The 12,761-nt window shown below is 44.3% G+C and overlaps 1 protein-coding gene across 1 annotated transcript in view; it reads right to left on the bottom strand.

The window, feature by feature from the left end:
- ntn1b (netrin 1b) overlaps positions 1 to 12,514 on the bottom strand; it is a 44,316-nt gene extending 31,802 nt beyond the window's left edge. The window contains exons 1-2 of the mRNA XM_047572367.1: positions 12,146 to 12,514; positions 10,978 to 12,022 (exon numbers count right to left, since the gene is read on the bottom strand). Of these exons, the coding sequence (XP_047428323.1) occupies positions 10,978 to 11,992 (1,015 nt within the window). The 5' untranslated portion in view covers positions 11,993 to 12,022; positions 12,146 to 12,514. The remainder of the gene's footprint in view (positions 1 to 10,977; positions 12,023 to 12,145) is intronic.
- Positions 12,515 to 12,761: the final 247 nt, after the last annotated feature.

Here is a 12,761-nt window from a genome sequence, read left to right as displayed (position 1 = left end):
CGCCTTATCTCCGACTCCCTGTCATGAGATATTGAGCCTCGTTGTCTGTGTAAATAAACCGCGCATACGCGCGGACGGGCCGATGCGCGCACGGGTTGCGCGACTGCAAAACGCGGGCAATCAGGACAGGAAGGAAGTCGCTCTCTCTGCTACTGTTTGGACTGAGCGTGTGAAGGGATCGCGAGGCATCTGCCTCGCGGTAGCCCGGGTGACCTGGACAAAAGACGAGAGGAGGACGGGCCCACTCAGACTGGAAGAGTTACAGCAGACTGGAAGGCGACTTAATCCCCCCACCACCACCACCACCACCACCACCCCTCTCGCCTCCTCCACCCTACTCCCAGTCTGATCGGCCTCGGTCCCAAACGCGAGCAGAGCTGAGAGGGAGGTTTCGCAGTTTGACAGATCACCAGGTTTTCCCACCTTCGAGCACATGTGGGTGAACCGTGGTGGATATTTATAGCAATTTGGGGAACGCTGTCCTCTGGTAGACGGTGAGTTCTCCCCTCCTGTATCCATCCTGCTGGATATATATCCCCCCCCTCCCTCCTCAAATCCAATAAGTGGCTCCTCATTCTCTCTCTCTCTAGGAGGAGAATTGGTCACTGGGGTACGTGACGGATGGAGGCAGAGCGAGGGAGGATATAGAAATCCATTACGGAGCAACACTCGTGGAAGAGTAAATATGAAACGGGAACCAGCGACTCCATTTCCTCCTCACAGTCGTCTTATTACGGCTTTACTACTACTACTACTGCTGCTACTAAAAGTATTCTGGAGAAGTTAATAGGTGGAGGATTAAATTGCACATTGGAGTGAATTCGCATGATGTTACCGAGGAGGGGGGTAAAAGGGACACGAGAGGCTCCAAACTATTTAAGGGTTAATACGAGTGTTATTCTAATAAACACGAAGACTTAATTCGTCTATAACTGTTCCATTTGTCCGTTGTTCCCTTTAAAAGACCCGTTAAAAGGACCCTGTGTCGACAGCGCAGCGGGAAGGATGGCACCAGCCAAATGAGCTTAGCTTTGCCTCCGCTGCGGAGTTCCTTAATGCTTTTTTTTTTTTTTTTTTTTTTTTGAGAGGGGGTGGGGGGGTGTCGGGTAAGTCGGGTAAGTGACACTGAAGAAGTGTGTGGGCCTACAAGCGGCGTTGTCACTGAGCTGGCTGTGTCGGGTGGCAGCGCAGCAGGGGAGCTGGCCGGGGGTCTGAAGCCGAGCCGCGGAGCGTGTCCCTCCGCTGGCCCATTAATCATTCCCAGCCTGCCCCCGCTTCAGCGCCTCAGAGGGTGGAGGGGAGGGGGCGTAGGGGAGGGGGGCGAGGGGCTTCGATGCACCACGCACTAGGTGGTCCTGATGCCACCCTGGAAGCACCAGGCGGCTCCGCGCAGACGGACGCAGAGAGCCGAGCATCCGAACCTGCGCATCTGTTTCATCTTTGGCAAACGATGCCGTTCGCTCGCTGCACCGCTTCAGTGTTGAGTGTCGTCATGTTAATGTTAATCTGGACGTAATCTAATACGAGGCCAAGAAACGTGTGAAAGTTCAGCCAAACCTTCACTGGGCTGATTAATGTTTAATATCTAGAGTCTGTGTTATTTGGACGTAATCCAGGTCCAGTAGACCGGTTTTTCTATGATTGAGAAATGATAATCCTATTTTGCAACTATTGCACACATCAGGCATAACATTATGACCACCTTCCTAATATGGTGTCTCCAAAACAGTAGTGACTCTACAGAGAATGGACATGGACCTTCTACACAGCGTTGTTAGTGGAGGCCTTTGGATCCTGTGGGTTGAGGAGATCATCCCACAGATACTTGATCAGTTTGGGATCTATTGAATTAGGAGGCCAGGAGGCTTTTTTTTTTTTTTGAGTTGTTCCTAAAGCGTTGCATCCTGCTGGGGATCATCAAGGAGTGTCATTGCTATGGGGTGGGGGCGCCTGGTCTGGTCTAGGTGGGTGGTACCAAAGGCTTCCCAGCAGAACATTGTATTATCACAAGATGGTCAGTGTTATTTACTTCGCCTGTCAGTGGTTTCAAGATCAGGGTATAGTCATATTTCATAATTTCGGAGGAGGACCATAATGTATTAAAGGGCGTTTGTTGTAAACAGTGAAGCTAGACAAGTTTTTGCAAAGAATCAAAGTTAAAGCTGAAGTTAACGCCTGTGCAACATCAGTTTATTCTGCACTGCACAACGTTTTCACGGTGCAGTGAAAACTGCTCGATAAAACCTCAGCGCTACCGTTTGTATCAACATCGGCCTTCTCGAGCCAGCTGATTGGCTGATGTGTTTCAGACAAACCTGGAGGGATACGTGCATTAAATCAAAGCAAACATATTCCTTCTCAAAACTCTGAGTCACCTCTCCAAAACCGCCGTCCGCAGCTTAGCGGGACAGGAGTTTTTCAGAGTGCTCTTAAAAGCTCGACTGAAGCCTTTCTGGCTCGAAAAACATCGTGTCTGTCTTGAATTATGAGCTCAACAAAACAAAATCCCTCAAAACATGCAGCCTTTACCCAGAGGACATTGAGATTGTAGTGGAGCGTGGATGACTTTTTTTTTTTTTTTTTTTACATCTCTTTGTTTCAAGGTCCAGTTGTATACAGAGAAACCTCTTAGCGCCGTCACATAGGTTTATGTTGCAAGAACCACGGGAGGCACCGGAGCAAGGGCAAAAATCAGAAGTACTGTTCTCCATCTGTAGCGATGAAGGAAAGGAGATCTTCTAGGGACTATTTTCATTTTAAAAATGTGCAGAGCAACACCTAACTGTGTAATTTGAGGGTTTATGAAGCATAAAGTATAAATTATCAAATTTTGAGTCAATAAAACACAAAATTCCGCTCAATACATGTTGCACTAAGTTTATGATGAAATTACCTAATTTACATGAAATTATATATAGTTTTTGATTTAAAAATGAAAAAAGTACCCCAAGTCTGTGACACACTTTTTTTGGTTTAATTATTGAACAAAAGTACTAAAAATGTACAATCATGTACAAATGATTATTTTATTATTTATTTATTAGTTCTACTGATTTTACTTACAGTTTTATGAACCATAAACTCTTTAATTCAGTTTTCACTCAACGAAATGGTGATGACTCATCTTGCACTTGGGGGCGTGGCCTAATTTTGCACCTTCTTTGTAATTTCCTAAAACAACGAAAGGTTTTTAAAATGTTTATAGTTCTCAGGTGTCTTCGTTTATATCACTAGTGATAAGAGCTGAACTAATTTATTAGTTTTGCATTTTCCATTAGTAATCATGAAATAATGAAAGGATGTTTTTTAGGAACTGCCTTTAAAAAGAAAATTACTGTGCAATTTGACCTTTTAAGAAATGTATAACTTATCATAAAATTCTGTGATGTGTGCTTTAATCAAACTCATTTTCGCATGTTTTAAACATTTTTGTGGGGGAAATTCTGGTGACCTCATTTAATAATTAAATAATTAAATCATTAGACTTTGTGAATAAGGAAAAAAAAATTAAAGCATAACAACATTCATATCAAAAGAGGCCCAGTGTGGTTCTGACTGTTTATACGCCGTAAATTACAAATTCACCCAGGCCTGTGGGACATTAATTTTTTGAAAATTATATATAATAATATTTCAGTTCAGCTGGTTTTACTTAGCATTTTATGAGCCATAAACTAATTCAGTTTTTACTCAACGAAATACTGATGACTCATCTTGCACTTGGGGGCGTGGCCTAATTTTACGCTTTCGTTGTAATTTCCTAAAACAACAAAAGATTTAAAAATGTCACTAATGTGTAATTTCACCTTTTAAGAAGACTAATGAACAAACATGTCTATATAAATTATATTAAAAAAATCTGTGTTGTGTCCTTTAAGCCAACTAAATTTGAGATGTTTTGATAAATTTTTCGTTTACATTAAATCATACTGAGTTTTTGAGTTGGCATATTTCTGAATTGTTAGACCGTACAAGAAGAACATGTATGTTGAAGAATCATTACAGCCCGAGATAAGTTAAGGTTGAAAGCATTTAGCATAACAACAGTTATCAAAAGAGACCCAGTGGGTTTTGACTGTTTATATGTTGTAAATTACAAATTATCACCCAAGCCTGTGGGATATTACTTTTTTGAAAATAATATATAATAATATTTTAGTTCTGCTAGTTTTACTTAGCATTTTATGCACCATAAACTCAGCTTTAAATCGTTTTTTAAATTACAAAATGCTGATGACTCATCTTGCACTTGAGGGCGTGTCCTAATTTTGGGTCCAACTAAACCCTTTATCATTATGAATCATATTTAAATTATCATTTCTGAAAAGACAGCTTTAAAATGACTTATCTTTGATGTCTTAGTTTGGTCACTTAATAAAATATATAGATTCTTTTAGTTTTTCTTTTTCCTTCGTGTCCTCTCATTGATGTATTTTGTCTGTTTTGTGTCCAGAGGAGGCTGCTGATAAACTAAGATGGTCTTTTCATTTTTCATACGGAAAGCACATGAGGGTCTGCTTCTTATTTGATTTTCCTGATTGAAAATGGAAATTTTTTTTGCTCGGGGGGTCACTGCAGCCTTCCTCCTCAGACCGTTTGAAATTTTGTCCCGAGTGGCTCCGAGCTGCACTCGCTGACATGTTCTAGATGACTGAGAGTCGTCAGTCCGTCTAAGCGGCGGTCGACTCCTGGTGGGATCTCGGTCAAGGGTGTCTGACTTTCCATCAGGCTGTTATGCCACGAATGTTGTGAATGTTTTCGCTAACCTGCAACACACCTGTTTTCTATCATCTCCTCCTTTTTTTTCCCTGCATACTTTTCCTCTTCTTGTTCAACTTCTATTTTGTTTTCATCTCTGTGAAATTCAGTTTGTAGCTCAGCCTTCAAGTCTTATTTACTTACTCACCACATCTCGTGGTCGAGTTGTTGATCCTTTAATCGTCAGCTGGGACCTCAAGAAACAACCCACATGTATTCGTTTTAATTTTTCTCAAACTTCTTCATTTAAGCTGCCATGAAACTTGAGTTCAATTTGCTAACTACAGAAAAGCCTAGCCTGCTCTCATTGGTCAGCTCTGATGGTTGGACTAGGCCCCACCCACACACGCAGTTTAAAAAAGAAAAAAATAGAACACGCCCCCTCAGTGCAGGATGAGTCATCAATATTTTTCGATTGTATTTCGGGACATGAGAGGCTTTAATATACAGTTATGGATAGCTATGAAAAAAAAAATATAGTAAGATTATATGACATAAACTACAACTTTATTGATCCCAGAGGGAAAATTTGGTTGAATTAAAGGGTGAGAAAGTTCAAAAATACAAGTTAAATAAAAAATAGAGTGATCTAAGAAATACATTAATAAAAAATGATATATTAAGGATACAAAAAATACAGTTCACCAAACCTTAAGGAACAAACTAAGAAGCGTATAGTGAAACAAAATAGGTTGAAGTGGCTGAATATACATCCGTGAATATCATGAATAATGACAAACTCCGATAGGAAAAGACCAAAATCATTGCACAGGATGAAATGATAAGATCATAAATAAGTGAATTTCCCGAGATATAGACAGATTATATTGTCCAGAGGACGTTTGTGTCCTTAAGCTGGACCTGACACAGGAGTGTAGGGCAACTATAGTGCAAGACATGCTAAGAAATCTCTGAATTTAATTTCATGGGGACCTAATGTTATTATTATTCGCAAAAAGGAGAAATTTCTCAGTGCTTCGCTTTTGGTTTGTCGTGTACTGTCAGGGGGATTGAACTGAAGTTCCATTGTTAGACAAAATCATAATTTGCAAATACAGCCTGCTTTCATTACAGTTTTATGCAGTCTGTAATGCATTTAAACATGAAACCCATGAAAACAGAAGTCAACGCAACAACAAAAAAAAAAAAACCTCCAGAAATAGCCATGTCCTCTGGTTACTGTTGTATAACTTCATATATTAAAGAAAGAAAGAAGAGGAAAAACAAAACCCGCAAATGGGTCTCGGCTTACAAAGTGAACAGAAATGGCTGACTCTGTTCTGCCGGCGTTGGCAAACAGTGACGGACACCGCGAATGGCAGCGAGACGAGGAGAGCTGCTTCCATTACAAGAAAATCTATGACCTCATGCTTTGCAGAAATTTCTTCTCTCCCATCACAAGGGCCGGAGCTGAAATGAGACCCAGATGGCGAGCTGGCCCGGGCCCGGCCTAACCTGGCAACCCCACGGGGAGGCGGGTGGCACAGTCAGCAGAAACGGTGTCAGGGGTCCTGGTCAGCCACATGGACTGACGCCGGTACGTACGAAATTGTCGCTTAAGCACCACCTTATATACGCACAGACGCTGACACAGAGCCTGCACACACATGTGCACCTCCCCAGAAATGTAAATACAACGCAAGAGCTGCGATTGGTCCGCCTGGTAGCGTGTTTTCTCCGTCTCCGCCATTTTTAAATTGATTGTTTTGGATCAGTACAAAAAATGTTAACTGAGGAGGTTTCAGTCGCCATTGTTGAAAGTAAAACAGGAAGTAGAAACAAAAATGAACCTGACACAGCGCCAACTAGTGTTTGGGAGGTGTTGTTATTGAAGCATAAATGGACCCGAGAGCCTTTGATGTCACCTCACCTCAAAAACACCTTCCTAATATTGTATAGGTCTCCCTCGTGCCTCCAAAACAGTGTCCTCTGGTAACACAATGTTGTTAGTGGAAAACCTTTGGGTCCTATGGGTTGAGGGGAGGGGCCTCTGTGGATCATCCCACAGACACTTGATCAGTTTGGGATCTAGTAAATTTGGAGGCCAGGTCGACACCTCGTGCTGTTCTTCATGTTTTTTGTGGCTAGACCAGTTGGTTAGGTCATGTTTAGTTCTACTAAATAGCTTTCCACAGTTCTGCCCTAAGCTTTGCATTGCTTAGTTCCAGTTATTCCCAGATAGCAGAAGCTGTTTGTGTTCACTTTAAAGTGAAATCCAATATCCCCGATTTTTGAAATGTCCAGATTTAAATGCATCAACGCACTTTCACGGAGATTTACTTTGTAACCAGAATATTGGCTGAATCGCTGTAGAAATTCAAGTGCTAGTGGAATTGTCACATTGTGGGAGCGTCACACTTTTGCATCCGTTTCATAGCTTCCTTGCACAGATGGGGTGGGGAGGCCTGGTCTGGTCTAGGTGGGGGCTACATGTCTCAGTAACATCCACATGAATGGATGCCAGGTCCAAGAGTTTCCCAGAAGCGTCTCTCTGCATCTCTTTTGTGTCACTTGTGATTTGCACCATCTGCTAGTCCTGCATCTGGTCGTTATAATTAATAATCAATGTATTAGACCATGAAAGTTAACAACTACTTTGCATTTTCTATGTTAATATACAACGATATCAATTAAAATGTGCTCTTCTGGACAACAAACTCCTCTTTAGCATCTAGTTAGTGCATCTCTGAGGCCTTTTTTGCATCTTTTCGTCATCGTCCGTTTCAATAGCCTCATTGCGCAGACAGGACGGTCTAGGCGGGTGCTTCTCCTGTCAGTGGTTTTAATGTTATGGCTGCTCGGTGTACAGCTCACATGAAACACACCTAAAGCCACGTACGAGCCTGCCAAGCCTGTAAAAACAGACATCTGGGGGTTCGCGGCACATCAAAAGCGAAGTGGAAACAAGACCGACCGAGCCTCCGGCCGACCCGCGGCCGCGACCCAACAGAACATCTCACGGCAGAGTGACAGCGAAAACAAAGCTGGAACCGAACAAGTGCAAAATTACACGTATGAGCGACCGAGGCTGCCATTTCCATCTCGCCTCGAAACCCACTTGGCAAGCGGCGGTTTCCCACAGTTCCCTTCACAGCCCATCAGTCAGGCCCGGAGAGGAGCGGGGGCCCTCTGACTTCGTCAGGGGTCAGCGCTACGCCGAGCATGGGGAGAATATGAAGCAGCTGCCTGGGACCGAGACCCTTGACGTGTCACCATATGTATGTGTGTGTGTTTCCGTAATTCGGTCGTTCATTTACACAAACATTTTTGTGTATGGTCAGACATTATTTTTATGAAGACTTTTGCGTCAAACTGGAGTGCAGATATGAAATGTTTTGCGCAGTAAGAAAAAGTAACACGTCTTTTCTGTCTTGTTGCTATTCTGAGTCTTTTTTTGCGTCTCTTTTGTTGTCACTTCATCGTGTGATCAGTTTCTCCGTACAAAGGTTCTGGTGCCAGATGCTCTTGGGCTTAAATGTGCAGTTACTTATGTATCCATGTCATTAAACCATAAGTCTTCAACAGGGAGACCTCTATGGGTCCGTGGAGGTACTGCAGACGGGGTCCGCAAAATCTTTGGTTGATGACACCTTTTTATACATATTTTATATATATATTTTTATACATTTTCCCCCACAAATTTTCTTTAAATACACATTAACATGAATCCAACATATTTTAATAAAGGGATAGCTTAACACTGAATGCAAAATGATAATAATAATACATTAGGGAGGGGGTCCCTACTTAATCTCGCCATCAGTTTGGTCTGACAAACGTTGAAGAGCGCTGCATTAAACGGTTAACTGACCACGTTTCATCCTTTTTTATTCTTCCATTTCTCCTTTATTTCCTTTTTTATAGTAGTTTTGCATGTCTTTATATCCATGACATTGAGAAGTTAACTGAATTAGTTTAATTTTATTTAATTTCTGTGGATGTTAGCGGTTTCTTCATGCAGTTCTGCTCCCTGAATCTGGTAGTAATCCGCCCGCGATGCCAAAATTTAAACCAACAACCCTTCATCTCCTTCTGGTTTCACACTGTTATGATGTGGCGTCTCTTCATGGGTCGTTTTGCATCTCTTGTTTTGACATTTTGCGTCGCCTGCATCACATGTTTGCATCTGTTTTGTGTCACTTTTGATTTGCACCATCTCTTAGGCCTGAATCTGGCAGATATAATTAATCCATGCATTCAATCATGGAAATTAACATTTTTCTATGTTAACATCCAATAATAACAATTAAAATCTGCTCTTCTGGACACCAGACTCCTCTTTAGCTTCTAGTTTGTGCATCTCTGAGGCCATTTTTGCATCTTTTCTTCATTGTTTTCAGCCTGTTCGTGTCTCTTTCTGGTAGTTTTGCGTCTCTCGTTCCATTTTGTGTTGCTTGCATCCCATTTTTTGCATCTGTTTTGTAGCTTCGTCGCACAGATTCTCCTTTTCATGATAATAAAATGTTAAGAAACCACCCTTGACGCCCTTGTCAGGCCCTGCTTTATGAACAGATTTGTCAGTCGTGCACCTCAAGCAGATATACATGTGAACTCCTTTTGAAAGAATGATGCGACCAATGAGTGAAACCAGCTCTCCTGCAACTGTGGCTCTCTCCCTCAGCCTCCTAACGTCCTACATCAGGGAGGAGACGTCCAGACGCTCTCCATCCCCACGGCTGGGACATATGGACCCGGGCGCTCGGTGGAAGCCACCCCTCCCCTGGGAGGATCTTCTTCTTTCACGCTAAGGTGTCAAGGCCACCCTCATTGTTCCCCCTTTTCGGAGAGACATGCTCGGTCTGGTTTTATCTGATGACACCACTCACACTGAACGCGGGACGGTGAAAGGGGACGGGCCTCCCACTGACAGCGAGATGGATGCCGCGAGTGACAACCTTTTGTTTTAGCAAAATAGCCTCACATGCTGGCTGTGCAGAGGCGAAAGGCGGAGGCCAAGGGGGAACAACTTGTTCACTTTGTTCCGTTTGGTTGAGCAAACCATGGCAGTGTCGGGACTTGTTACTTTTCCAGGTTCGCTGTGGCTCTGCGAGAGGGGGTGGCGGTGGGGTCTGAGCTGTTGATATAAGCCCCCCCACACACCCCCCCCAACCCCCCAGCTCTGCAGAAAATAAGCATCGCAGCAAATACACTCGGCCTACAATAAAAACACAGATCTGGCGTCAAATTACCTCTGGCTTTGTCCTCCTCTCTGAATAGTTTACTGCCTCCAAAGTGGCAGTTTATACTCTACGTGCCAAAAATGTCAATGAAACCGCCCTAATCTCCCGTCCAATGTGCAATAGCACCTGCTTATGGAAACACAACACGCCCCTGCAGTCTATCTCCGCAGCTGCAATGTTTCCTTCCTATTAAAAGCTGCTACTACAGTCGGAAACGCGCGGGTCACAAAAGCAATTACGCATTCGGACGGGGCACACTTTGTTTGCCGAAATGACTTCCTGTCTTTTATTTCCCCGCTCAAGAATTTGTCTTTTGGATGTTGATGAAAGTCAAGGGTCGACGCAGAGTCGGGCACAACACGCAGGGGCTGAAAATTCTGTTATTTTTTTCTTCCTCCGTTTCATCTTTGCGTTCGGGAGACATGAAAATTGCTCAGGGTTGTTTCCTTCGAGGCGGACGCACCGTGGAGATTTGTTTGAGGTTGATAAATGAAAAAAAGGGGCCTATTTTTTCTTCCACGTGGAAATGAGTCTTAAAATATACAAGTACATCTCACATATTTACAAGTCTGTTCCAGCTATTTGTTTTGACGTGTAAAAGTGCAATAATCAGATGTAATTTCAGAATAATTAAATCGTATTTAGTTTTGTTTAATTTTCTAATTCCTGCAATGTTTTGGTTTCTCTTGACATTTAAGGCCTTTTTTTCCTCCACGCCTCAGCTACTATCGATTTATCCAAATGTTTTACATTTAAAGTCACATTTATCTGCCTCTGAATGGGCGTAATAATACACATTTCCCTTACAGAGGACAGCTTAAAATAATTTAGAATCGATTAAATGACTGTTTTGGGGAGAGCTGGGAACGAATAAACAACTCGCTGGAGCACATTTTCTGCGCGTATTGGTGAAAACTATGACATCAGGAATTATTTCTTTCATCACCTGGCACATGGATGCCGCAGCTTTGATTTTAAAAGCTTTTCCAAAGTGGGGAAAAAAAAAAAAAACAAACAAACAAACAAGGGGAGGCCTTACCGACACACTCGTTGGCTTCTCTGGCCGTAGCGCGCTGCCAGGGGCGGTCATAGTGGAAAGGTTTGCACCTGTCGCACTCCGGTCCCGCCGTGTTGTGTTTGCACTCGCAGACCAGATTCCCCTCCCGGTCCTTGACGCACTTCGACGCGTGCCCGTTGCACTTGCACCGGCCCCCGACCTGCAGGTCGGACACCGCGTAAAAGTAGGAGTCGCGGGCCAGCTCCGAGTCGTCCTCGTTCTCGTCGCCGAAGGTGTGGAGCCGGCTGAAGATCACCTTGATGTCGGTGGCCGTCACCCAGTCCTGCAGCACGGGGGAGTTGTCGAAGTCGTGCGCCGACGGTCTGCCGTCCAGGGTGCTGAAGGCGATGAGCCCGCCCGTCAGAGGGTGCATGTCCGTGTGGGAGTCCGTGCAGATCGCCTCTTGCTCGTTCTGCTTGGTGATCGCCGCTTTGTTCTGCCGGTTGTACATCTTCTTGCACTGCGTGGAATAAAACTGGAACGGCACCCACGACTTCCCGTAGTCCATGGACTTGTAGATCGCCATGGACTCCGGTCTCGGTGAGCAGAACTGCAGGCTCACGTAGGTGACCTCGAACTTTTTACCCAGCGACAAGGTGAGGGTGACGTTCTGCGGGTACTGCACGTAGTTTTCAGACTGCCAGCAGGTGAGGTTGTGAGGGTTGTTGAGGTCCGTCAAATACGCAGGTGGATGGGACTTCTTGGGGTCCCCGGCGTCGCACGTGTGACAGTCCCTAGTCCTCTCCTCGCCCTTCTCGGTCACCACGCAGTACCGGGCGGCCGGGTTGCCGCAGGTGGTGGTTACGCGCACGTCCTTCCCAAAAGCGGAGTTGACGAAGTCGGGGATGCATCTCCGGGGGTTCCCGTTCTCGTCGTAGCACGGGTCCGGAGGGGACGACTGCGCAGCGAACATGCTGAGCCCGTATCCTCCCAAGACGCGCTCGGTCAGCGCGGAAACTGTCACCAAGGTGACCCAAATCTCCAAAATCCTTTGCATTGTAATCCGAGCACCGCAGGGACTCTAGCGCTGGAAGAGAAACGGAGAAGAGAAAAATAACAACACCGGAGTCAGTTATAAAGAGTGATGCGCATCAGGGACATGAGACATCAGGACGTGAAGCGTGGAAGATACTAAATGAAATATTCTTACGAGTCAAAGAAAACTCCACCCAGACCACTAACTCCAAATACTCTGCTCAGTCTCAAAGTGAAGCACAACTCTAAAGGATTTGGAACCTGGAGCCCGTTTACGCACGAAAACTAAAGTTTTTCTTTAAAGGAAAAACAAAACAAAAACTAAATTAAAACTGGATGTGGCAAATGCCCAGCTGGCTCTCAACGTGTCCCTCTGCCTCTGCCTGTCCGGCAGTCACACCTCTGCCCACCTCTATCTCTCTCCGTCCCATTCCCTCTCTTGTTATAATAGAAAAGAAGGGGTCCACTCATGGAGAGGAGAGGAGCGAAGAGGAGAGGCTCCGACTGCGGAGAAGAGAGAACAGCGACATCTTCCGACAGATTATCACAACCACACGCTGCAACAGATAAAAATCTTCATTTCATTTTTAACACGATCATTCGTAGCTTTAAAAAAAAATTAACCTGGTTTATTTTTGACTCTTCTTCGATGATCACTGCGGTTTGACTTCCGGTTTCAGGTTGATCATCAGGTGATCTGCTTAAAGGAAGTCAGCTTCAAAGCTCAGTGAGCTGCAGACGACTGGAGTTTATCTGACGGCTATTATTGTTATAGTATTTTTACACTACGA

The sequence above is a fragment of the Mugil cephalus genome, chromosome 20, assembly GCF_022458985.1.
Source record: "Mugil cephalus isolate CIBA_MC_2020 chromosome 20, CIBA_Mcephalus_1.1, whole genome shotgun sequence".
NCBI lineage: Eukaryota > Metazoa > Chordata > Actinopteri > Mugiliformes > Mugilidae > Mugil > Mugil cephalus.
The sequence above is the reverse complement of the archived record's forward strand: the minus strand, read 5'-3'. Positions and strand labels throughout refer to the sequence as shown.